Source organism: Phyllostomus discolor, chromosome 14 (genome assembly GCF_004126475.2).
Source record: "Phyllostomus discolor isolate MPI-MPIP mPhyDis1 chromosome 14, mPhyDis1.pri.v3, whole genome shotgun sequence".
NCBI lineage: Eukaryota > Metazoa > Chordata > Mammalia > Chiroptera > Phyllostomidae > Phyllostomus > Phyllostomus discolor.
Window position 1 is genome coordinate 52,138,637 of NC_040916.2, and position 25,631 is coordinate 52,164,267.

The following is a 25,631-nucleotide window of genomic DNA, read 5'->3' on the forward strand; positions in this document are numbered from 1 at the left end:
TTATTTATTTTTAGAGACGGAAGGGAGGGAGATAGAGAGAGAGAGAGAGAGAAACATCAATGTGGGGTTGCTGGGGGTTATGACCTGCAACCCAGGCATGTACCCTGGCTGAGAATCGAACCTGCGACACTTTGGTTCGCAGCCCTCGCTCAATCCACTGAGCTACGCCAGCCAGGGCGTTCTTTGTTTTTAAATTGGTTATTGTCCTTCTTTCAGTCATACAAGGAAGCGAAGCATATTTACCTATGTCTCCATCTTTCTGGAAGTCATCAAAAATGTTTAAAATGTTTTAAAAAATACTTCACTTGAACAGTTTGTTGTTTGCTGGTGGTGGTGATTAGGTGTTGGGTGAAATGGATAAAGGAAGTCAAGAAGAATAAATTTCTGGAGATAAAATAAGTCATGGCAATGTAAGGTATAGTATGGCAATTATAGTTAAAAATACTGTATTGTTTACATGAAATTTGTGAAGAGAGTAGATTCTAAAAGTTGTCATCACAGGAAAAATTTTGTAATTATGTATGGTGACAGATGTTAACTAGGCTTACTGTGGTGATCATTTCACTATATATACAAATATTGGATCATTATGTTGTATACCTGAAACTAATATAATGTATGTCAACTATACCTAAAAAAACTCAAAACACCTCATCTATGAGAACACATTTCATGCTTATTGGTTCTATTTTTTCTACTAAGTTGAGGAAAGTTGCAGATCTAGGAGTTGACCAACTTCAGGGAAAGCGTGGCAGAGGAGATTAATTTGTTTAGATCTATTGCTGACTCATGTCAGATACTTCTTAAGGTTGCCTTAGCATATAATTTTTTCCCTTCTCATGCTATCACCCCATCTGTTTTATTTCTTTTACTATCAAATTTCTTAAGAGAATAACTTATACAACTTTCTCTGTTGACTAAACTTATCCCTTGGTAGCCTGGTTTCTCTTACCACTGAAATATTTTTTTCAAGATTTCGTAGGAAACCATAGTGGTGTTTTAGGCCTTATTCCCCCTGATGCCTACATAATTTGAAAACCGCCATCTCTTGAAAATGTAGAGTCCTCTTGTCTTTTGGAGTTTATCTTTTGCTAGAAATTTCTTTTTTTGTGTGGCTCTGGAAAGCTTTTCTTAAGGGCTTGTTTTTGGACCTTCTTTTTTTTTTCCTTTAAGTTTGCTTTTCAGTTTGCACATCTGTACATCACTCATGTAAAATTCTATATAATAATACCTAGTCTGTCTCCAAATTTTCAGCTGGCATCTCAGATTTAATATGTCCAGTATGGAATTCATAATCTTGCCCCTGTGCTCAAATTCAGTTCTTCCCCTTGTTTCTTTTAATGGAATTGTCACACATTCCCTTGGTTTTCAAGGCTTAAGGAGATTCTAAGGAACTGCCTTTGATTCCTTCTTCTCTGACATTCTCTATATCCAAATCAACTGCCAAATTTTATAGAGGCTATCTTTCTAGTGGTTCTAAAGCTATCTTTTATTTTACTTTCACACTCTGGTTTATGTCCTTGTTACTTTTTTCTACATTATTTTAATAGCTTTTAACTGATATTTATGCTATAATCGATAGACTGTGACTACATTAATCTGTCAAAAGTGAGTTTATGTCTTCCTATGAGGCTGTAAAACCCATTGTTTAACAATCAAATTTATATGTTTTGACCTGGCATTTAAAAAGCCTTCACAAATTGGCCTCAACTGAACTTCCAGTCTCATTTCTGACTACTTTCTTATGTATGTATCCTATATCTAAGCCAAACCTGAATACTTACTGTTCTCCTAATATATCCTTCTCTGCTTTTATATTGTTCTCTCTACCTGGAATGTCCGACCTTCCTCCCATCTCTGTTTTTTGAAATCCTTCCAACTCTTCGAAAGACAGCCAAGTGACTTTTCCCTTAGGAAATCTTTCTTGATTCTCAATTTCTTTTTTTTTAAATTATAGATCTTTATTTATTTTTAGAGAGAGGGGAAGGGAGGAAGAAAGAGAGGGAGATAAACATGGTACAGTCGCCTCTTGCATCCTGCACACATCTCGACTAGGACAGAACCCACAACCCAGGCATATTCTCCCACCAGGAATTGAACCAGAGACCCTTTGATTTGCAGGACAATGCCCCACCAACTGAGCCACACTGGTCAGCGCCCCAAACCCTTCATCTTTCATCTTGGAGTCAAATAGGATTTCATTCTTTTTTTTTTGGAGTACTCTACAGCACATTGTTTATATTTCTCATATAGAACTTACATGTACATTTCCTTTTCTTTCTTAGATAATGAATTCTTAGAAAGAGAAACTATACCCTTTTTTAAATCTTTGTATTCTTTATAGAATCTAGCCAAATACATTTCATAGAGTAAATATATTATTAAATATAGATTGAATAGATAGGTAGGGGTGTTTCTAGTACTAGATGTGCCACTAATTCAGAACCCAGTATTGTTTCTTATCAGTGTTAGACTTTAAATGTCAACCTCAGTTCTTTCTACTATAAGGTAACATACATAACTGGTTTCTCCTCCGAGGCTCTGGTCCAATTATGCATCAGAGTAAGAATAGCAAGGCCATGAGAGGTGATGATTTGCTTTTCTATGAGGGGAAAATTGGACTGTGTTGATGTTTATAAGTGTGAAAGAGAAAGAACATTGTGTGCCTAGCCCAACTTCCCCTTTTCTGAGAAATTATTTCTTTCTTACACAATTCAGTAATCTAGTTGGTTCAGCCCTGCCACCCAGTGTGTAAATAAATGTACTGTTAAAATTCTTAATCCAAGAATTGTCTCAAAAAACACGGAAGCTTTTCTGAAACTTGAAACTTGACTCAAACTGCTCCTTGAGTGGTGAAGATGATTCTTTAATCATGAAAAAACGAAGCAGAGGAAGGAATATTGTGTTCATGACTGAGAGGAAGAAACCGCATATTAAAACAGTTTTTGAAAGTCCAGATTGACATTGAACAATACTTTCTTTGTTAATAACATTTATAGGTACATAGAGCCAGTTATAACTGTGCTATATAAAGATATTGCACGGACTTCCGGCAAGATGGAGGAATAGGTGGACGCACCGTACCTCCTCGCACAACCAAGAATAGAACAACAACAATTTACAGACAGAATAACACTCAGAACTGACAGAGGATTTATCTGAATGGAAGTTGGACAGCCAAGAAGTTGAAGTAGACCCGTACATCCAGACTGGTAGGGGACGATGAGCCGGGCGGGTGTGGGGCTGGCGCGGGTCGGCGGTGAGTGGAGGTCAGGGAAAATTTGGCGTGAAATCGACGTGACAGCCATCCGGGGTGCAAGAACGCAGCGGTGATCCCTGAGTATGCAACCTGTGGCTGGGGGACCCAGTGAGGCAGCGATTGTGGACCAGGGCAGAGCTCACAGCCCAGGATCCCAGAGAAGGGTCTGAGCCCAGGAGAACGGAACTACCGCCAGTGTTCCCTCCCGTCCCCGCTTCCGCCCCTGCCCCCACATATAATGTCACAATCTAGTGACTGGGGTGCCCAGCCCTGGTGAACACCTAAGGCTCCGCCCCCCACCGTAACAAGAGTGACCAGACTGGGGGGAAAAAAAAAGGAGAGACAGGGAAAGACATAAGATATGTTTCCAACAGAACAGATCAGTCCCCCAGGACTCATCCTTTTGAGAGACCAAGAAATAGCCAATCTATCAGATGCACAGTTCAAAACACTGGTGATCAGAAAGCTCATGGAATTGATTGACTTTGGGTGCAATTTAGATGAAAGGACGCAGGTTACCATAAAAAAGATGCAGGAAGATACGCGGAGGAGAGCCAATAGTGAAAGGAAGGAATCTGAGTCTCAAAACAATACAGTGGACCAGAAGGAAGATAGAATCAACCAAGCAGGAAAGCATGATGAAATAAGAATTCAAAAAATCAAGGAAAAGCTTAAGAGCATCCAGGACACCTTTAAACTTTCCATCCAACATCCGAATTATAGGGGTACCAGAAGGGGAGGAGCAACAAGTTGAAGAGTTATTTGAACAAATAATAAAGGAGAACTTCCCTAATCTGGCAAAGGGAACAGTCTTCCAAGAAATCCAAGAAGCTCAGAGAGTCCCAAAGAAGTTGGACCCAAGAAGAAACACACCAAGGCGCATCATAATTACATTAGCCAAGGTAAAAACGAAGGAGAGAATCCTAGAAGCAGCAAGAGATAAGGGGACAGTAACCTATAAAGGAGTTCCCATCAGACTGTCAGCTGATTTCTCCAAAGAGACTTTACAGGCAAGAAGGGGCTAGAAAGAAATATTCCAAGTCATGAAAGATAAGGACCTACATCCCAGATTGCTCTATCCAGCAAAGCTCTCATTTAGAATGGAAGGGAAGATAAGGTGCTTCTCAGATAAGGTCAAGTTAAAGGAGTTCATCATCACTAAGCCCTTATTTTATGAAATGCTAAAGAGACTTATCTAAGAAAAGAAGATAAAGAAAAGACATGTATAGTAAAAGGACAGCAAACTCACAATTATTAACAACCACACCTAAAGCAAAACCAAAAGAAACTAAGTAAACAACTAGAACAGGAAGAGAACCACAGAAATGGAGGGCACATGGAGGCCTAGCAGCAGGGGGGTGGGAGGAGGAGAGAGGGGGAAAAGGTATAGAGAATAAGTAGCATAGAATGTAGGTTGAAAATAGATAGGGGGAGGGCAAGAATAGTACGGGAAATGTAGAAACTAAAGAACTCATAAGTATGACACATGGACATGAACTAAAGGGGGGGAACGTGGGTGGGAGAGGGGGTACAGGGTGGAGGGGAGAGAAGGGGGAAATGGGACAACTGTAATAGCATAATCAATAAAATATATTAAAAAAGATATTGCACAAAAATTTGATTATCATGAGATAGGCCAACAGATAATTTATACAATGTATATTGTGATTCAGAGAGCTCAAGTGACTTGCCTAAGTTCACACAACTAGGACAAAATTCATGTGATTTATGTTTTAAAGATCTTTCTATTAGAGCATCTCTGATTCTTGAAAAAGAAAAGCCATCTTCTTTGTAAATCCTTTGTAAAGATTTCTCTGATTCTACAAGCAGATTTAATTTTCACCTTTGTATTACAACAGCATGTAGGACATTCTTTTTTAAAAATATTATTTATTGATTTTAGAGAGAGAGAACAGAAGAGAGAGAGAGCTTGAGAGAGAGAGAGAAAGAGAGAGAGAGAGACAGAGATTTGTAAGAGAGAGATTGTATGTGGTCTGACTGGAGATTGAACCTGCAACCTTGGTGTATTGGGACAAGGCTCTAATCAACTGAGCTACCCAGCCAGGGCTGGACATGCTTCTATAGTTATGCATATTGATCATTTATTTTGTAATTATGTTTAGTATTTGACTGTTCTTCCCACTAAACTGAACTCCCCAAAGTTAAAAGCCATGTTTTCTTATGGCCTGGCATGATTTAGATGCTTCAAAAATTCTAAAGAAGGGTTGAAATCAATCCAAAGGATTATTTTCCCCTCATCAGCTAGATAGCCAGTTCCATTGCTTGTACTTCTGGTTTTGGTTTCTTCTCCAAAACTGATGGTATTTCCCCCTAGCCATAGAGCTTGGTTGTGGTAGGTGCAGATCAGTGACCTCCATGAAGAGAAAATAAAACTATGGCAGAATATTTTCTGTTTCAGATGCTATAAGTTTTGCAAAGGGACTTTCAGTTCTTGGCTGGGGTGAGGTGGGTTAAGAGGGCAAAATGAAGAGGCTGATTCATTTTTTAAAAATCTGACTATTAGTTTTTCAGAGGTAGGAGTAGAAGAAAAGTGCTCTATCAAAGACTGACTACACAAAACCCTTGATATTAAAGTTATTGGTTCTTTGAACCAATAGCAGAGAATGATTCCAAAATAGCTCATAGTGGAGGCAGAATCTTGTTATCTTACCTGATTTCTCTCATTTCCTCAAAGCTCACCTTCCATTCATACAAAAATTTTATCTCAGGGAACATATTTAACTAATTCCTTTCTATTAACTGTTGGGAGGATGACAAATAATTTAGTTAGGGAGCAGGCAGAAAAATTAAGGAAAGATCCCTGGCTGGTATAGCTCGGTGGGTTGAGCATGGCCTGGGAACCAAAGGGTCACTGGTTTGATTCCCAGTCAGGGCACATGCCTGGGCTGCAGGCCAGGTCCCCAGTGGGGGCCACATGAGAGGCAACCACACATTGATGTTTCTCTCCCTCTCTCACTCCCTCCCTTCCCTTCTCTCTAAAAAGAAATAAATAAAATCTTTTAAAAATTAAGGAAGTACTTTTATTTTATACTGTTCTACCTTCTCCCACCCCCCCCCCCTTAATACTGGTGCAGTTTCTTGACATCATGAAGATTACCTTTGTTTCCTGAGAAGAAATGCGGGAAGGAACTTGCCATGAAATATATGAGTAAGGTAGGGAGGGCTTGGATGGATCTGGGAAGTGGCTGAGGTGGCCACAAGTTTAAGAAGTTAAGGGGGATCAGTAAATGAGTGGATCAAAAAACTGTGGTACATTTACACAATGGAATACTATGCAGCAGAAAGAAAGAAGGAACTCTTGCCCTTCTCAACAGCATGGATGGAAATGGAGAATAATATGTTAAGTGAAATAAGCCATGCAATGAAAGACAAATACCATACCATCTCACCTATAACAAGAACCTAATGAACAAAATGAAAAAAAAAAAAAAGCAGAATAGACCCAGAGGCATGAAAATAAGGAATAGACTGACAATGATCCCCAACGGGGTTAAGGGGGGTTGGGGGAAAAGAAGAAGAAGGATATAATCAATGAACACATATAAATGACCCATGGACATGAACAAAAGGGTGGGAATTGATTGTGGGAGTGGGGGGGTGGGCGGGGCAGGGGAGAGCAACAGGGAAAATTGGGACAATTGTTATAGAACAACAATAAAAAGTACAACTTGGTTAAAAGAAAAAAGAAGTTAAGGGAGAAAGTTAAGAAATGGCTAAGGTGAAAATACCCTCCCTTTAAAAAATCAAAATAATGTAACATAATGTAATTGAAATCATGTAATATTGAATTGCTTACACAAAAAACAGCACTCCTCAGGTCTCTCTACTGAATGATCTCTTCCAATTATTTCAGTTTTTTAATCTGTTTATTTACTTCATATTTCTAAACTATATGCTTCTTTTATTTCTTAATTTAAAAATATTAGACATATCTACTCCTCTTTTTGTTATAGTAATTGAGATTTACTATATCCCATTGTATTTTTACATCCCATTGTATTTTTACATCTCATTGTATCCCTACCTTCCCATTCCTGTTACCGCATCCTCCTAATAGGGTGATGTCACAATTTTGGCTAAATCAAGTCAGTGTTTACATTATTATCACTGTGTAAATAATATCCATGTGGAGCCAAGCAGTGTATTTTGATTATTCTATGTCTTGAATAATCCTTTGTTGTGAAGTTATAATAATTGAAACTATTTACTTTATCATGCACCTAGCTTCAATTTATTTCCAAAATGACAATTCTGCCAAATGATTATTAATATATTCTCTCAAATGGGCAACATATCAGATAATCTAAAAAATTTTCTTTTTCTGGAGACTTGCCCCATCCCTACTAATTCTTTTTAGTCACTAGCGCCACCTGCTGACTATAGGTGGAGTGGAAAGAATTATGAGGCACAGGTTTGATATTTTTAAACTAGAAAATGTCCTTTCTTTGGTCTCTGACCTTGAGAATGACTCTCTGGAGGAAGGAATGTGGTCTTTATGATAAGAATTAGAATATAAAATCATTAAATATCCTCTTCTCTTGTTCTGTCATCCTTTTCTTATCTGTGTTTTCCTAGAAAGAAAATCTGTCCTAATATTATTTTCTTTCTGTGTTATCTGTGGTCATTTTAAGCTTTTGTCTGATCCACCAAAGGAAGAAAGAAACTTGTAAAAAAATTTTACAGCTTTATTGGGTATGTTTTATGTATGATAAACTACACATAGTTAAAGTGTATAATTTCATGTTTTTTGACATTGTTGTCACACTCAAGATAATGAACACAACACATTACTCCTAAAAGTTTCATTATGCCCTGTTGTAAACCATTCCTCTCTCCCTCCACCCATTCCCAGGCAACCATTCATCTCTTTTCTGTCAGTATATATTAGTTTGTTCTTCCTATAATTTTATATAAATGGAAGCAAACAGTAGGCACTCCTTTTTGTTGTTGTTTGGCTTCTTCACTAACATTATTATTTTGAAATTCATCATGTTGTGTGGATCAGTAGTTGATTTCATTTTATTGCTTAGTGGTGTTCTATGGCATAGATTTACCACAATTGGTGTATCTATTCACTTGTTGATGGACATTTGGCTGGTTTCCAATTTTGGTTATTTCAGACAAGACTATGAAGGACATTTGTAGGCAAGACATGTTATTTCTCTTGGGTGGAATGTTTCAATTGTATGGTAAGTGTATACTTAGCTTTTAAAGCAACTGCCAAGTGGTTTTACAAAGTGTTTTACAAAGTGTGCTATTTTATATTCCCACCAGCAGGGTGTGAGAGCTCTATACCTTGCCAACACTTGATATGGTCAATCTTTTATTTTTTAAAAGATTTTATTTAATTTTAGAGAAAAGGGAAAGGAGGGAGAAAGAGACAGAGAGAAACATTTGACATATGAGAGATATATCAATCAGCTGAGTCTCCTACACCCCAGACCGATGGCCTGGCCCACAACCCAGGCATGTGCCCTGATTGGGAATCAAACCAGCAATCTTTTGGTTTGTAGGCTGGCACTCAATCCATTGAGCCACACCAGGCAGGGTGGTCAATCTTTTATTTTAACTGTTCTAATGGTGTGTAGTATTTTCTCATTGTGGTTTTAATTTGATTTGCATTTCCATAGCGATTAATTATGTTGAGCATCTTGTCATGAGCTTATTTTGAATTACCCCTTTAAAAATACTGCATTGGTAGTAGGGCTAATCCTAAATTTGGGGAAAGAGAGCAGTGTTATATGACAGGTGTCATAAAAGGATCTTTCATCAGTTGGTTATGAAATTCTTAACTAACTTAAGATTCCCAAACCTGAGGAAAAAGTTACTCTGATGAGTTAAGAGAACCAATATAAGAAGCAGTTTCTAAAAGAGAGGCTTTGAGGAAATGGCAGAGTGTCTGTGGTCCTTAGAGGAGGTGAAAAGGAAGAAATAGGGGGTGAAGAATTGCAAAAGCAATTTGAAATGGCAGATCAGATAGGACACCCTGTCTGGTAAGCACTGACCAGTGTGTATATGTGTTCTGGGGAAGTATGTTCAGGTGGGTGAGGCTGAGAGAAGATGGAGAACATAAGTGTCAATATATGATTAGATTAGAAACAGGCCCTAGATAATAGAATAGCTGAAGGAGGAGACTGAGACCAGAAAAAAATGGGGAAATACTGAATATAAAAGTTAACTCCTAAGTAGTTTTTGTTCAGAGCAGCACTGTTACGTTAGAACATTCTGGACTAGAAAAACTATTCTCAAGTCTTTTCTTCTACAAACTAGATTCCTTCAACTTTGGGCTTCTCTCCCTCTCCCCAGCTCTTCCTTTTGGGTTTCATATGATAGAAGGAGAAAGTAGCTTTTGTGGTAGCAGCCACCACCTCAGCTCTCCTTTTCTGCCCAGCTCCATAACCAAAAATTTTAATGGCTCTGTTTCCTTGACAATATATACTATAGTGGTTAAGAATTAAGGCTCTAGAGCCAAGCTGCTTGGGTTCAGTTTCTGGCTCTACCATTTATTAGCTGTATGACTGTGGGAAAATTGTTTAATCTTCCTGTACCTCAGTTTCCTTATATAAAAAGAGCAATGAGGATATTAACTTCCTTTGGTAGTTGTGAGGGGTAAATGAATTAAAAATTTAAAAATGTTTAGAATATTGCCTGACAGGTTTTAAGCTTTCGATAAATGTTAGCTGTTAATTGAATTTAAACTCCTTGGCTCAACTTTTGAGGTGCTTCAAAATCTGGCCTCAGCCATTCCCCTTCTATCCCATTACCTCTTGTCTAATTCATTTGAGTTTTGCTGGTTTCCTCACAAAATCGTGAATCTATACATAACTCCAGCTGGTTGTCATTACCTAGAAGGTGGTCCTTATTAATTCAAATCTTCAAAGATCACTTGAAATCCTATTTTCTCTATTACTTCTTATTACTTATTATTACTTGAGTTCTCTCCAAACATCTTTTGATCAGAATTCTCAGTACCATAGAATATAGTGAATAATTACACACTCATCACTCCTTCATGTGAATCAGTTTTGTTTCCCAAATAGCCTATAAACTTCCTGAGGGCAAAATAATGTCTGATGGTTCTGAGCCCCTTTCAGTGGAGTGACTATGTTGTTGTACTCATTTTTAAGCATCTGTGAAGAGACTGAAGATAGAAAACCAAAGGAGTGAAGAATTCATAGCTTTAATAGCAGTTTAGTTAAGGGTGGGTATGATAGTTTCTTTACTATTTGTGCCATTCTCCAAAGGCAGAGATTACTTTCACTTAAGATTCAGACAAACCCCTACTTCATTTCTGAGCCAAAAAAGCAGAACACATCTTACTCACATTCATATTCATACAATAGACTTTTTTCCCTAATCATTTTTTCTCCTTTCCACCTTCCAAGAGAAAATGATTAGAAAACCATCGAGTTTATGGGTAATGATCATGTCTTCCTCTTTCAGTTCTGTCCTCTTAAAAGTCCCAATCCTTCAGTTTTCTATTGATCACCAGGACCACTATAACCTCTAAGCTTGTAGGGGTGATCTCAGGAGTAGATGGACTGAAACAACCCACTTACTATAAACGGGATTGGGGAAACTAATGAAGAGTCCTTAAAGAGGTCTTGAATGCAGAAACCTGGTCCAGAATCCTTAGTCTATGATCATTTCAGCTTTGGACTGCACCCGTATCTGATTCTGGATAAATGCCACTATTTCATGTGTCTCCCAGTTCCCACTGTTTCCTTCAGTGGTTCTTCATGTTCTTCCCTGCCAATCTGTATGCCCAAATCATTTTCAAACCAATCAAGGGCTTGCTGGCCTAGTTATTGAATGCAAAGCCACAGAAAAAAGAGCCCAGAAAGGAGTGGGGCTGGAAGGGTTGCTGAGGAAAGTGGAACCCCAGCATCTGAGGGGAAGAGATGCAACTTTTCTAAGTCTGGCAAGAAAGCTCGAGCATCCTCCAGAGCAGCATGAGCTGCCACAGTAAAGTTGGGGTCACCAGAGATTAAAACATCAAAGACACAGGAATGAAAATAAGCATCTTCGACTGGCAGCCCTTCCTTGCACAGCTGTCTGGCAGTATCAATGGTTATAGCTCCCCGATGATTGCACTCTGAGTGAGAGAGTCGCTGACTTGGGGGGCACCCTCCAACACAGAGCTGTAAGTCCTGCTCAGCTGAGAAGGCTCTGGCCACATCCTCTGCTACCTTGATGGAGAAGGAGAGCTGCCCAGCTGTCTGCCGAATAATTATTGTTGTACCAATATAGGCAGCTTGAATCTCCACATGGCTCCCAGGTTCAGCAGTTCGAATGGACAAACTTGAGCCCCCAGGTCGGGTACCTCCATTGATAGAACCATCTTCAAAGGCTGCAGGAAGATTGTCCACCTCAGCCTGGTAGACCTTCTGATCAATGCATTCCTGCATATTTTTAAATATAATGGTGAGCTGTGAGGGCAAGAAGGAAAGCAGTTCATTTTGGGCTCAGGGCATCCTTCCCCCTTCTCCCAGTCAGACCTCTTACATAGTTAGGGATCTGATCCCAGCAGAGATGCAAGGCTTAGCATGGCTCTCACTCCTCCATCCCTTCTCATTATCTTTCAATATTGCCTCCTCCCGATCAACCCCTTTCACTAGTTTTTGGCCTCAATCTCAGCTACTGCCATAGGAGAAAGGAAAGTTTCCCTTCTGTAACTCCTTATCCCAGGGCTCCTCAGCTCTCTTTTCCCCAACTTTCTTTTCAGTGTTTTCTGACTTGGAGTGATATTCTCACCAAGGGAAAGTGATTTACCAGAGCAAATAATTTGGTAGGAGAGAGTGATTCCAGATAAGGGAGTGGTTGAAGAAAAAAGGGAGTGGGGTTGGGAATTCCATCGCTGAGGAATAGTGGGAATAGGTTGGGAGTGGTACCGTGAAGTGACCATGAGAATCTGGAGGAGCAATTGAGTCCTGACCTTCCGGGTGGTGGTGGCGTTGGCCCCCGAAGCCACGGGCGAGCTGGTGGCCTGGACAAAAAGGAAGTCATTATCCAGCAGGGGCCAAGCTCCTTGGACACGGCACGTGTGAAAGTGGTGGTGGAAGCTGCGCACATGGGGGTCCCCGAAGGAGGCACAGTGTAAGAAGCCTGGGGGACGACCGTGCAGCCGGGAAAACCGACCTTCATAGTCACAGGGGTCCGGGGCTGCAGGACTGGAGGAGTGGGCCGGGCTCCCGCCTGGAAGGGAGGGACCTGAGGAGCGGATGGGGCCCTCGCCGGGAAGGGCTGGGCCCCGGGGCGGGGGAGGGGCCGTGGGGCCCTGGCGGGAACAGTTGTGTTGAATCATCAGGTCCTCTATGCCGTGCACTGCAGAATGGAAGGCGAGGTCCCCGCGGCAGGTGCGGGCCGTGCGCCGAGTGCATAGTGCGTAAGAGCGGAGGGCTCGACAGAGACCTCTGGAGTCCACCCCTCCATCCTGGTCTCCTCGGAGTGCTCCTGGTGAACCCCCACTTTTAAGGCTCAAGGTGGACGATACATACTCAGCATTGCAGCGTAGGATCTTGCACTGAGAATGAGCTGAGAACATAAGGGAGAGGACTGTAAGATGATCCCCGGATTCCCGCTCAATCGGAGTAGGCCCTCCCAAATCTCGTCAGGGTATTTCAGCCAGTCCTAAAATGACTGATGGCCTCCCCAAGTCCCCAGCCCGCAGCTCCCTAGTCCTGTCCTCACTTAGTTTTGCTAAACAGTTTAAGCACGCTAGGCCTCTTCTCCCTGTTCATAGAGGTCTTTCCCAGTGCCCTTCCCCAAGTTGAATGGGAAATAAAATATACCTGTTTGAGAGTGGGGCAAATGACCCCTCAGCACCCATCTCTTTTCATTCATGTATGCACATGCCCACCCCTAGATAGCAGCCTGCCCTCTAGATTCCCCAAACCCTTCCCTAGCCCTTCCTTACCATATCCACAGAGGAGCAGCAGGAGAGTAAGAGTGCTTAGAGTTGGGGGACTGCTATGGGGGAACCGGGGAGTAGGGGACTGGCTTGGATCCCCCATACCTATCCAGCCAGGTTCCCCCAGGCTCCAGTTCTTTCCAGCTGATGGCTGTCCTACCTAGTGAATTTTGACTGGCCGTCCTGTAAGAGACTGAAAAAAGAAATTTGGCTGGGTGTGGGGAAAGAGAAAAGTTGAAGATTGTTCAGGATGATGTGAAGAGAATCTGGAAAGATCAAGAGAAGGATAAGCAGACTAGAGTTTGGGGAGAATGGGGCTTCTCAAACTATACGTGTGGCTGTTAAACCTCTGTGCCCTGCTCTTGTGACCACTTTTTGGTCCCTTATGCAATACCTCTAGGTGGGGGGTGGAAGGAACACTGAGTGGACTTGGTGGGCAGAGTCCACTGTGTTGTTCCATTCTGAGCAACCAAATAGCAGAAATGTCCAAAAAGGATGAATCGTGGGGACAGATCAGATCCCAGTCATTCCAGTAGGCTCCCTAATAGAATTAGGATCTGAAAAACACTTCAGAAACATACCTTTTATTTGCTTCTCCCCATCAGGAGGGAACATCCTCCAGGGGTCATTGATTTTTTTTCTTTGTGTCAGAATTCTCAGCAAGAAGAAGTAATGGTAGAATACCCAGCCCCTTAGTATTCAAATGAAAAGGGAATCAGTTTCTTTGTTCTATCCTAGGGAGCTGCAGTTATAATCCTTCTCTCTCATCAAATAATGGAGTGCAACCTAAGCATGGAAATCAATATTTGCTTGTTATGAGTCAATAGTTCTTGAATATTTCCAAACCTGATTGAAGAATCACTTTTTCCTTTAATCTTCCCTTTGCAAATTCAGAAGTTCTCCATCTTTTGGTGAGTAGAGGGCTTGGGAAGGGACTTTCCTCTCTTGGGGTAAGGATTTAATTCAGGGAAGAGTCATGCAGAAGGGAGAATAGATGAGTTGTGGGGAGAAACTGTTTATGATGATGAGTGGCCACCATCGTTGGAAGCCCAATGTGAGGGGCACTGCTAAGCAGGGAGTAATCATGTGAAACTAAACAGATTAGGGGATTCAGGAAACTCCTCCTAAAGAAGGAGGCTTTCTCAGAAATCTTGAGCGAACAAGGCGAGGAGAGAGCTAAAACTGTCAGAGGAGAACTTGGGAATTAAACTTCAGATGGCCAGGGGCCCGAGGCCAGAAAGAAATCAGACAGGAGAAATGGAGATTGGGGCACTTTAGCATGGAAGAGATCTTAGCTTTTGGACCAGAGATATCCAAGTTAGACCAAAGTCTAACTTCAATCCAAAGGCTTATTAAAGGAATTGCAATTTCATTTTGACTTACTGTTTCCAGAGGTCAAACATTACTCTGATATCCAGTTCTCCAGCCATGACTGCCTACTCTGTTGGTCAGCTCCGGCCAGGGGATCCCCCGTCTCTTTCTCCATGTCTCCCCCAGGTACTCAGACCCGCAGCAATCTCAGTGAGGTCAGCAAGCCAGAGAAGTTCTGGTGTGGGGGGAAGGGGAGTATATGGCTGGCCAGAGCACTGGACAGCTGAGCGGGGGAGGGAGGTGGCTACTGAGTTGACTGTTTTAAAAATAGCTAAGTCCAAAATTCCAGGAGCTTTGGTGGGGGTAGGGTGTGGGAGTGGGGAGGGTAGGAGGATTAGAAATAATGTGGAGTCTAGGGTGCCAAGTAGGAGGGGGCGGGCAGAAATATGACAGGCAAATTAGATATCCAGTTCCAGTTTATATGAGTCTAGTCACTGCCTATTCCAAGCAGACCTCCAGCATGCTCAGTAATAGCCTCCAGCCTTTAAAAATCAGGGTGGGCAATTGTATACCTGTTGTTTACCCCCTTCATCTCTGCTATACTGAATATTACATTTCGTTTCTACAGAACATATCTAGGGAGTAGCTGATTTTAAATAAGGTCCATAGCAGAGGTAGTTCACAGCCCTTCCCCCATCTTTGCAGAGTATTTCAGAAGGACTGAAAAAAGCCAGCTGTTCAGAGAAGAAATTTGAGCTCAAGTTGTTTAGGATGAGGGTTTGCTTCAGTCTACCAGCTCAGATCCTTGCAGCTGTCTATCCCACTACCACGTCCATTTTCTTTTTTTAAAAATATATTTTATTGATTATGCTATTATAGTTGTACCATTTCCCCCCATTTATTCCCCTCCACTCTGCCACAGCCCCTCCCACCCAAATTCTCCCCCTTTAGTTCATGTCCATGGGTTCATACATATAAGTTCTTTGGCTTCTTCATTTCCTATACTATTCTTAACCCCCCCTCTGTCTATTTTCTACCTACCATTTATGCTATGTATCTCTGTACCTTTTCCCTCTCTCTCCTCCTCCCCCTCCCCCTGTTGCTATCCCTCCATGTGATCTCCATTATGTGGGTCTGTTCCTGTTCCAGTTTTGTTTGCTTAGTTTGTTTTTGTTTTTGTTTAGGCATGGTTGTTAATAATTGTGAGCTTTCTGTCATTTTACTATCTATGTTCTTGATCTTCTTTTTCTTAGATAAGTCCCTTTCACATTTCATAAATAAGGGCCTTGGTGATGATGAACTCCTTTTAACTTGACCTTATCTGAGAAGCACTTTACCTACCCTTCCATTCTAAATGAAAGCCTTGCTGGATAGAGCAATCTGGGATGTAGGTCCTTGCCTTTCATGACTTGGAATACTTCTTTCCAGCCCTCTTCTTGCCGCAAGGTCTCTTTTGAGAAATCAGCTGACAGTCTGATGGGAACTCCTTTGTAGGTTACTGTCCCCTTATCTCTTGCTGCTTCTAGGATTCTCTCCTTCTCTTTAGTCTTGGATAATGTAATTATGATGTGCCTTGGTGTGTTCCTCCTTGGGTCCAACTTCTTTGGGACTCTCTGAGCTTCCTGGACTTCCTGGAAGTCTATTTCCTTTGGCCAGATTGGGGAAGTTCTTTATTATTTGTTCAAATAACTTTTCCACTTGTTGCCTTCCTCTTCTCCTTCTGATACCCCTATAATTCAGATGTTGCATGTTTAAAGATGTTCTGGAGGTTCCTAACCCTCACCTCACTTTTTTGAATTCTTGTTTTTTCCATTCTGCTCTGATGATGTTTCTTCCCTCCTTCTACTCCAAAGCATTGATTTGAGTCCTGGTTGCCTTCCCTTCACTGTTGTTTCCCTGTATATTTTGCTTTATTTCACTCTGCATGGCCTCTTCTTCTTCTTCTATTTTGCAACCATACTCAACGATTTCTGTGAGCATCCTGATTACCAGTGTTTTGAACTGTGTATCTCATAGGTTGGCTATTTCTTCATCGCTTAGTTCTATTTTTGGGGCTTTGATCTGTTCTTTCATTTGGCCATATTTTTTTGTCTTAGTGATTAAACCTGTCATGTTGTAAGGGGCAGAGCCTTAGGTATTTGCCAGGGCAGGGCAACCCCACATTACTCGTTGTGGCATTGTATGTTGGGGAGCTGTCAGAGATGGAACAATGCCACTTGCTCAGCTCTCAGCAGGCTTTCAGTCATTTCCCCTGCGTCCCACAAGCAAATCATGCCCTTCTCATTCTGATTCCAAAGTGTGTGGGCTTGTGTACATTCTAATACCCTGTGGGTCTCTTCAGTGAACTCTCCTATGAGGCTGGGGTTTCTCCCACTGTTGCAATCCCCAGAGGATTTTACAGCCAGAGGGTCTGAGGCTTTCTTTTCCCATGCTGGAACCCTGGGTTGTGTGGTCTGTCTCACTCCCCAGTTGTTCCTCATGGTTTATCCACACGTGGATGTGGGACTGTCCAGTCTGCCAGTGCCAGCTCACCCACCTTGTCCTCTAGCCGCTGCCTTGCTATACATTCTCTTCTCCCCAGCGGCCCATCTCTGCCCCTCCTACCAGTCTGGAAGAATGTTTCTTCTTTAACTCCTTGGTTGTTGGACTTCTATACAGATTGATTTTCTGGCAGTTCTGGTTGTTTTTTGTTTTTACATTTATTGTTGTCCTTCTTTTGGTTGCGTGAGGAGGCACAGTGTATCTACCTATGCCTCCATCTTGGCTGGAAGTCCACATTCTGTTTAATTGTATGTTTCACTTATTGAGGAACCACCAAACTGTTTGCGTAGAAGCTGCAACATTTTCTCCTCATCCTTACCAATATTTGTTATTTTCAATTTAAAAAATTATAGCTATCCTTTTACGTGCTTGCTGGTCATTTGAATATCTCCTTTGGAGAAATTCTATTCACATAATTTGCTCATTTCAAATTGAATTGTTTGTCTTTTTGTTGTTGAGTTGTATTTCCTTCATTCTTGAAGGATAATTTTGCTGGATAGGAATCTGGATTGACAGTCTTTTCTTTCAGCACTTGAAAAATTTTGTGTCACTTTTCCAGGCTTCCATGGTTTCTAATGAAAAATCTGCTATCATTCAAATTGTGTCATTTTTCACTGCTTTCAATATTTTTTCTTTGTTTTTAGCTTTTAGCAATTTGATGATGATGTGCCTTGGCATGCATTTATTTGAGTTTATCCTCTTTGGGGTTTATTCAGCTTCTTGAGTCCCTCTGCCAAATTTGGTAGAGTTTTCAGCCTTCTTTTTAAAAAAAAATATTAGTTTTATTGAAGTATAATCCACGTACTATAAATTCCATTTGAATTTTGTCATGTTGCATTCATTTGATTGCCTTTTGGCTTGGGTTTAATTCTACCACCTTACTCTGTATCTTTCATTCACCTCAGTTCTCAGTTTTATTCTCTCTCCTGCCTCATCCAATTTTTTCTTCTTCTCGATTAGCATATACTATTTCTACCTTTTAGTGGTTATCCTAGAATTCTTAATGTGCATGTTAACTTAAATTCTAATTTTTACCATTCTTACAAATAAACTTAGAATAATTCCATTGCAGTCACACCTGAAGTTGTCTCCTTCTTCTAGTGACCTGAGCCATCAGCTCTACCTTCTTCTCAGGAGGTGGATTTCTGTTTCAACCAAGTTAGTTTTAGACTGACATGGGCAATCACCAAGGCCATTCCCTTCCTGCGCCTGTGAACATGAGAGGGGAAGAAGGGGACAGTGAAGTGACTCCCATGCCCTTCTCACTGCTCCCTTGTCCCTTGCCCTGCAAACTTTCAGGGGCTTTCTGGTCTCACAAGAGAAAACTGGAGCCAGCAACTATTTCACCCCTTCCCCAGGTCTGAAGGGTCTGGGCCCCTATTCTCAACAATGTTCTCTTTTGCATAAATGACCTGAGAGCCCTGTGAGTTTGACAGCATGCACTTTACACCAGTGGCCTAATTTAGTAGGTATCCTATAGGGTCCAGTGGCACAGCCTTCCTATCATCCAAGCTGGGTATGCGAGGTGTACTCTTTGTTTGGACTGAATACACCCTCCTGTTATAGTTTAGCCTTGGTTGCTATTGGCAGAGCAATGGGAGGGATTTACACAGGCCAGTCAGCTGCAAGGATTGGCTGTCACCACTTATCAACAACCTCGGCCCTCCATGCAGCATTAGCTGTGCAGGGGCAGAGTGGTAGTGCTCTGATGTGGTCTGTAGGTGTCCACTGTGTGTGTGGACCATGGGGTGTCCTGGGTGGTGTGGGCCAAGGTCAGCGCTGACCTGTGTTTTGCCTGGGGCCATCCTGCCTGAGCTATAAAGCAATCTGAGACGACTGCTACTTGCTGTACTTGGAGATTCCCAGGTGAAGACAAGCTGTGAATCTAATCTGTCTGCTGGTAGTGCCTGGCCTAGGACTCACTGAGGCCAGCTGTTGCTTGTTTGGGAGGATTTAGGAAGTTGTGAACATGAGCCAAGACCAGTCTTCATATGTAAAAGCAGTTTGGGTGGGCCCATAAGTCGGGTCCAATAGAGTCTTTAGGGATCTCCAAGGCAGGTCAAGCAGTATTAGCCAGGTTGATGGAGTCTCAGATATGGTACCGGTTTACTGGCTCTTTGGAGGGAAGGGTTAGCAAAAGGACAATGGCTTCTGTTCTCCTTGATTCCAGACACTTCACTTTATCCCAGTATACCACTTGTACCTTTCAAGCTGCCACTCTGGTGCTAGGGCTCAGAGGAAGTAAGTCTGAGTAGGTGAGTCTGTGTGTGGGCTCTTTTTTGTGTGTGTGTGTGTGTGTGTGTGGGCTCTTTAAGAGGAATAGCTTTGGCTCAACAGTTTCTGCCGCTGACTCAACCCCTACTGGTTTTTGCAGCCAAAGTTTTGGAGACTTATCTTCCTGGCACTGGAATCCTGATGTGGGGTGTCTGATATGGGCCTGGACCCCTCACTCTCGAGATATCCCTCCTGAATTATATCCATGTGGGTGTGGGACCAGCCTGTTTCATGTCTACACCCCTCCTACCAGTCTGGCTGGATGTAGTTTCTTTATTTACATAGTTGTCAGATTTCCATTCAGCTTGATTTCTTTCATTCCTGAGTGATGGTTGTTCCATATTTTAGTTTGTAATTTTGATATGGTTGTGTGAAGAGGTGAGCCATGTCTGCCTATGCCACCATCTTGACCAGAAGTGCTCCAGCAGTTTCTTTCATTGACTCAATCCCTGGTGGTTTTTGCAGCCAGAAGTTGTGGGGACTTGCCTTTGTGGCACTGGCACTCTGGCTGGTGGGCCTGGTGTGGGTTTGGGACTCCTTGCTCTCAAGATAGCTCTCCCCTAATTTTTATCCTCCCTAATTTTTATCCACATGAGTGAGGGACCAGCCCCTTTGGTATTTGCATCCCTCTACCAGTCTGGATGGATGTGGTTTCTTTAATTCACAATTGTCAGACTTTCACTCACTTTGATTTCTGACAGTTCTGAGTGTTGGTTGTTCTATATTTAGTTGTAATCTTGATGTGGTTGTGCAAAGAGTCAAACCATGTCTGCCTATGCTGCCATCCTGACTAGAAGCTGTAAGATAATTTTAATATCTGTTATCTGGGGTTGTCTGTTTCATTAGTTTGGGATCTTCCTCATTCTTGGTGTGATGAGTGCTTTTAAACCAAAATCTGGACTTTTGGGGTTCTGTATCATATTTAAACTTCTTGTTTTAGTTGGCTTTCTCTGATAATACTCATACAGAGAAAGTGTGTTTTGGTGCCTTGATAGCTGGGTAGGTGTAGGAGTCCAGGTTTCCCACTTGGCCTCCATTTACACTTGAGGTGAGGGGCTCCTCATTACTGCTGGTCAGGGTAGGAGTTCCAGCTTCCTACATGGCCTCCACTGACTGGAGGATGGGGGTGGCCTTGTTATCACTGGGTTTTGGTAAAAGTACTGACTCCTAAGTCTCCTCAGATAGCAAGCCAGAAGTGAAAGGGAAGGACACCTCTTTACAGGCCTTATGAGAATGGAAGTCTAGCACCCCCATTCAGCCTTTGTTGGTGTGAGTAGGGGTATGTCACAGTTCTTTCTATGGGATTTGCTTGGGTTAGAATGGTTACTATTTAAACATTTCTATTTTGCTTGACTGTCTATTTCCTGGTCCTCTGGCTGGAGAGAACAGGGTTTTTATTTTCTGTACCCATTGGCATTCCAAGTTGCTGGCTTCTTCAGCTCCAAGTCTGGGATACATGAGACAAAAAGGAAACCCAGGAAATCATCATTGTGTGGTTCCTTGTGTTCTGAAGTCCCTAGCTGGTCTTCCTCTTTGTCTCTTTCAGACTCCCTTATGTTTTTTTAAAATCTTCATCTGCTGATATGCTTATTGATTTTAGAGAGACGATAAGGGAGGGAGAGGAAGAGAAACATCCATGTGTGAGAGAAAAATCTATCAGATGGCTCCCATATGCACCCTGACTGGAACTGAACCTGCAACCTTTCACTTTACAGGATGATGCTACAACCAACTGAGCCACACCATCCAGGGCCCCTGTTTGTTTTATATGCAGAGTCCAGGGTCATTGTATTAGCAGATGGAGTAGTGATAAGTACATCTACTCATTCTTCCTTGATCCATTCTCTTTTATTTACTTGTGTATTTGGTTTTCCACTAGACTGTGAGTTCTTTGAAGTATATTTTTGTATCTTTAATACCTAGTCTGGCACATAATCTGTAAATGTTTGAATCAAGGAAAAAAGAAAATAGAATGTGGAATGAAGGGAATGAATCGCAGTCCTCCCTTATCCATTTTTATGTGTGTGGTGCCAGGAAGAGGAGAAGGCTTCATTCTGTCTGGAATGATGAGATTTCTTCTGGTTCTTTGATGTTGAAATGTGGTTGGCTCCCAGATCACAGGCTCCTTCATAGGTTCTCATTTGTTAGTGAAAATCACCAGTAGGTGGCAGAATAACCAATAAAAATGGACTGACCAATAATGGGAAGAGGGGGGCATCAAGGAACATGGTATGAAGGACACATGGACAAAGCCAAAGGTGGGTAGGTTCTACAGAGGGAGGTGGGGGTGGGGGGGGGCAGGGGGGACATGGTGGGGTGAAAATGGAGACAATTGTACTTGAACAACAGTAAAAAAATGGATTTGACCAGAATATAAGGTATAGGCTGATTTCTTCTGTGACATAGAGAAATACATTTTATTACCCACCCTGGGTACAATCCAAAGATGTTGCTATATGAAGGTTACTTGTTTATAGCCTTGAGATACAGGTAGCTATCCAGTGGAAACAGAGATTGAGTATAAGTGGGTTTTGTTAGTCTTCTTAGTGACACGTGACCACAGGGTTATTTATTTTTTTTTTGTGAAAATAAATGTCTAGCATTTAGTTACTCTTCTGCCTAATTTCTGGCATTTAAACCTATAGGAAGTTGGAGATTGGATGACTGGAGGAACAATATGTTTGCTACAAAATCCCACCAAAGGCGTTTGGGATAGCTGTGAGGCTCTATTGCTTGCTGCCAAGAAGCATGACTTCCAAGGAAAGAGTTTAGTGGAAAAGGAAAGGAGTTATTTATTTAAAGGTTACACAGATTTAGATTAATGGCAGATTTTTGCCATTTGGGGTATTTAAAACACCCCAAAACAATAGTCCAGCCTCCTTTTGCCAATCAGGCCAGTTTCAGAGTATGTCACTTAGACGTACCATCTTTTAGAAAGCAGAAGTCTGCAGCTTAAGTATTCCCAGTCACAGTTCAGCTTCAGGCATGTTTTATGAGTCTGGTGGCTAGGCAGGTCCCTGCAGCACTGCCAGCTTTTGCCACCATCTTTTCCAGGCAGACCTCCTGAACTTCTTTGGAGACATTTTTGTAGACCTTATGGCTGACTTTCCTGGCAGACCCACAGACAGACCTCCTGACCTCTACTGACCTTGTGGCAGCCACTGTAATTTAAATGTTGGCTTGGAACTTCCTACATGATTTAATATTTGGCTTTTCCTATGGTGTGTTAGTGTCCACCATTTTTATCATCTTCCCAATGTCTTCGACATTTTTTTGGCTGCCATCTTTAATCAGGACAAGAGTTTCTAGTGAAGCGCAAGGCATCTGGGTAGGGCATTTCCTCCACATGCCACCCCCCACCCCTCACCATGTCATGAGTCACTGCCACTTCTCAACAGTCACACACACAGTTTGCCCCAGGCAGCTGCAGCCTTCTTACCTGAGGAAGGCACAGGCTGTTTACTTGCCTTTGTTATGTAATGCATCTTAATGCTGTACCTTCCACTCTTTCCTTCCCCCAGTAAGCAGGATTGTGGGTCTGTTCCCCTATTATCAGGGAACTCATGCTCTGCACCTCATACAATCCCTGCTTCTACCGTTTTGGACCCTATGTAACTTACAGAGGCAATGTGTGAGGTTCTTGTAATCTTTTGGCCATGGTCATAGTTCTACCTATCCCTGGGTCCAGAGCAATGTGTGAAGTTCTTGTAATCTTTTGGCCATGGTCATAGTTCTACCTGCCCCTGGGCCCAGAGCTTCCAACAGAATGAGGGTCTAAAGTGGAGGGCAGCCTTCATATGAGGGAAAGGACCTTGCAGAGTCCAGGTCAGTGGGCTGTCCTAGAGGTGACACGCTCAATGTCAAAAGTTGGCACTGCTTGTGAAGTTGGCATTCTTGTTGTATTTGGAGGCAACAAATTTGGAAAAAGGGTTAGAAGGTATAGTTAAAACCATAACCATTGAAAGACAAAGGAATGGACCAGTTCTGCAACGTCCCACACTAGGAAAGGAGTGTCTTTGAAGGAAGGTGTGCAAGGCATGTCACACCTGTCCAAAACCCTTTTGCCCATTATATTTAGTTTGGGTTGAGGGGCATATTCTATGATTCTTCCCCGCTTTTAACTCCTTTGGGCCCTTTTCATCTAAGCCATTAAGGCAGAAAAGGAAACCAGTTTTAAAGTAAAGCCCAGAGCCTTCCAGTTAAGATGGAGGAGTAGGTAAGTGTGGCTCACCTCCTCCCACAACCATAGCAAAAATTACAACTAGACTACAAAACAAATATCACCCAAAATCATTGGAAAATTGAACTGTATGGAAGTCCGACAACCAAGGAATTCAAGAAGTCACATTCTACCAGATAGGTAGAGACACAGAGATGCATGGAGAGGTGGAGAGTCACAGAGACATGAAGAGAGGTGAGACAGGTGTGGATATGTGGTGAGGTGCAGAATGAAGAATGGACGGGTCTACACGTATGTGTGGTGGATAAGACTCAGGAGGGGTACCTTGGGAGTGAGAGGTCCCAGCCCTACACCAGAGCACCCAGCCTAGGGCTCCAGCACTAGGAAGATAAGCCCCCATAACTTCTTGGCTATTAAAGCCAGTGGGGGTTGAGGTGGTAGAAGAAACTGCAGTATTCTCAGGAGTCTCCTTTTAAAAGCCACAACAGACTTAGAACTTAGGCTACTCACTACCTCTGAGCTTCAGCAGCAGGGCAATAGGTGAAAGGGCACCAGAGTCATATAGGAAATTGAAGTGACTGGCATCAGGGAGAGTGCTGGTAGATAGCTTCCTCCCAGACAAAACTCCAGAGGTGAGGTAGTGGCATCTAAGCCCTCTCTCAGTCCTCCCCCACACAGAGCCACAGAGTGGTGACATGGATTGCCCTGCCCTGGCAACTACTTAAGGCCCTGCCCAGCCTGCTTACCAATGTACTTTTCTATAACAGACGATGCTACTAAAACAGGGAGTTACAGAAGCTGGGCAGGCTAATACAAAGGGAGGCTGGAAAAATGAGGTGACAAAGAAATATGGCCTAAATAAAAGAACAGAACAAAACTCTAGAAAAAGAACTAGATGAAATGGAGAAAAGCAATCTGTCAGATGCAGAATTCAAAACTTTGGTTATTGGGATGCTCAAGAAACTCATTGGGTACTTCAACAACACAAAAAAGACCCAGGCAGAAGTGAAGTTTACACTAAGTGAAATAAAGAAAAATTTTCAGGGAACCAACAGTGGAGGGGCTGAAGCTGAGAATCACATCAATGATTTGGAACATAAGGAAGAAAAAAAAATTCAATCAGAACAGCAAGAAGCAAAAAGAATAAAAAATGAGGATAGGCTAAGGAGCCTCTGGGACATATTCAAATATATCAACATTTGAATCATAGGGGTGCCAGATGGAGAAGAGAAAGAGCAAGAAATTGAAAACTTATGTGAAAAAATAGTGAAAGAAAACTTCCCTGGTTTGGTGAAGGAAATAGACATGCAAGTCCAAAAAGTATAGAGACTTTCAGATAAGATGGATCCAAAAAGGATCACACCAAGACACATCATAATTAAAATACCAAAGGTTAAAGATGAAGAGAGAATCTTCAAATAGCAAATGAAAAGCAGTTAGTTACCTATAGGGGAGTTCCCTAAAACTGTCAGCTGATTTCTCAAAAGAAACTTTGTAGCCAAGGAGTATTCAAAGTGATGAAAAGCAAGGATTACAAACTAGATTACTCTATCCAGCAAAGCTATCATTTAGAATGCAAGGGCAGATAAAGTGCTTCCCAGATAAGATAAAGCTAAAGGAGTTCATCATCCCAAGCCATTATTATATGAAATGTTAAAGGGACTTATTTAAGAAAAAGATCAAAACATTCAAGTGGCAATAAATTCAGAACTATCAACAATTGAATCTGAAAAACAAACTAAGCAAACAAACACAAAAGAAAGAGAATCATAGATATGGAGATCATTTGGAGGGTTATCAGTTGGAAGGGGGTGGGGGGAGATGGGAGAAAAGGTGAAGGGATTGAGAAGTAAAAATTGGTAGGTACAAAATAGGGGGATGTTAAGAATAGTATAGGAAATGGAAAAGCTGAAGAACTTATATACATAACCAATGGACATGAACTAAAAGGGTATTGCTGGAAGGAATAGGGAATACTTTGTGGAGGAGGGGCAAAGGGGGGAAATTGGGACAACTATAATAGCATAATAAATAAATATATTAAAAAATAAAGTGAAGCCCATAGATGCTCCATATTTTACTGACCCAACTACTTAGTTTAGTCAAACCATTGAGTCTTAGGTGGTGGTGATGCA

The 25,631-nt window shown here is 41.9% G+C and overlaps 1 protein-coding gene across 3 annotated transcripts; it reads right to left on the minus strand.

Moving 5' to 3' along the window:
* Positions 1–10,441: 10,441 nt before the first annotated feature.
* Positions 10,442–14,766, minus strand: HJV (hemojuvelin BMP co-receptor). 3 transcript variants are annotated; one of them, XM_036015196.1, is made up of 5 exons: positions 14,574–14,766; positions 13,772–13,881; positions 13,197–13,383; positions 12,216–12,814; positions 10,442–11,709 (listed from the first exon to the last, which is right to left on the minus strand). In XM_036015196.1, exons 3-5 carry the CDS (start codon positions 13,291–13,293, stop codon positions 11,086–11,088), a joined length of 1,320 nt encoding a protein of 439 aa, XP_035871089.1. In that variant the 5' UTR covers positions 13,294–13,383; positions 13,772–13,881; positions 14,574–14,766; the 3' UTR covers positions 10,442–11,085. The 3 variants fall into 3 exon arrangements, with proteins under 3 accessions (XP_035871089.1, XP_035871090.1, XP_028358695.1); XM_036015197.1 differs by lacking the exon at positions 13,772–13,881 and having other exon boundaries at positions 10,442–11,682; positions 14,574–14,765; XM_028502894.2 differs by lacking the exon at positions 13,772–13,881 and having other exon boundaries at positions 14,574–14,765.
* Positions 14,767–25,631: the final 10,865 nt, after the last annotated feature.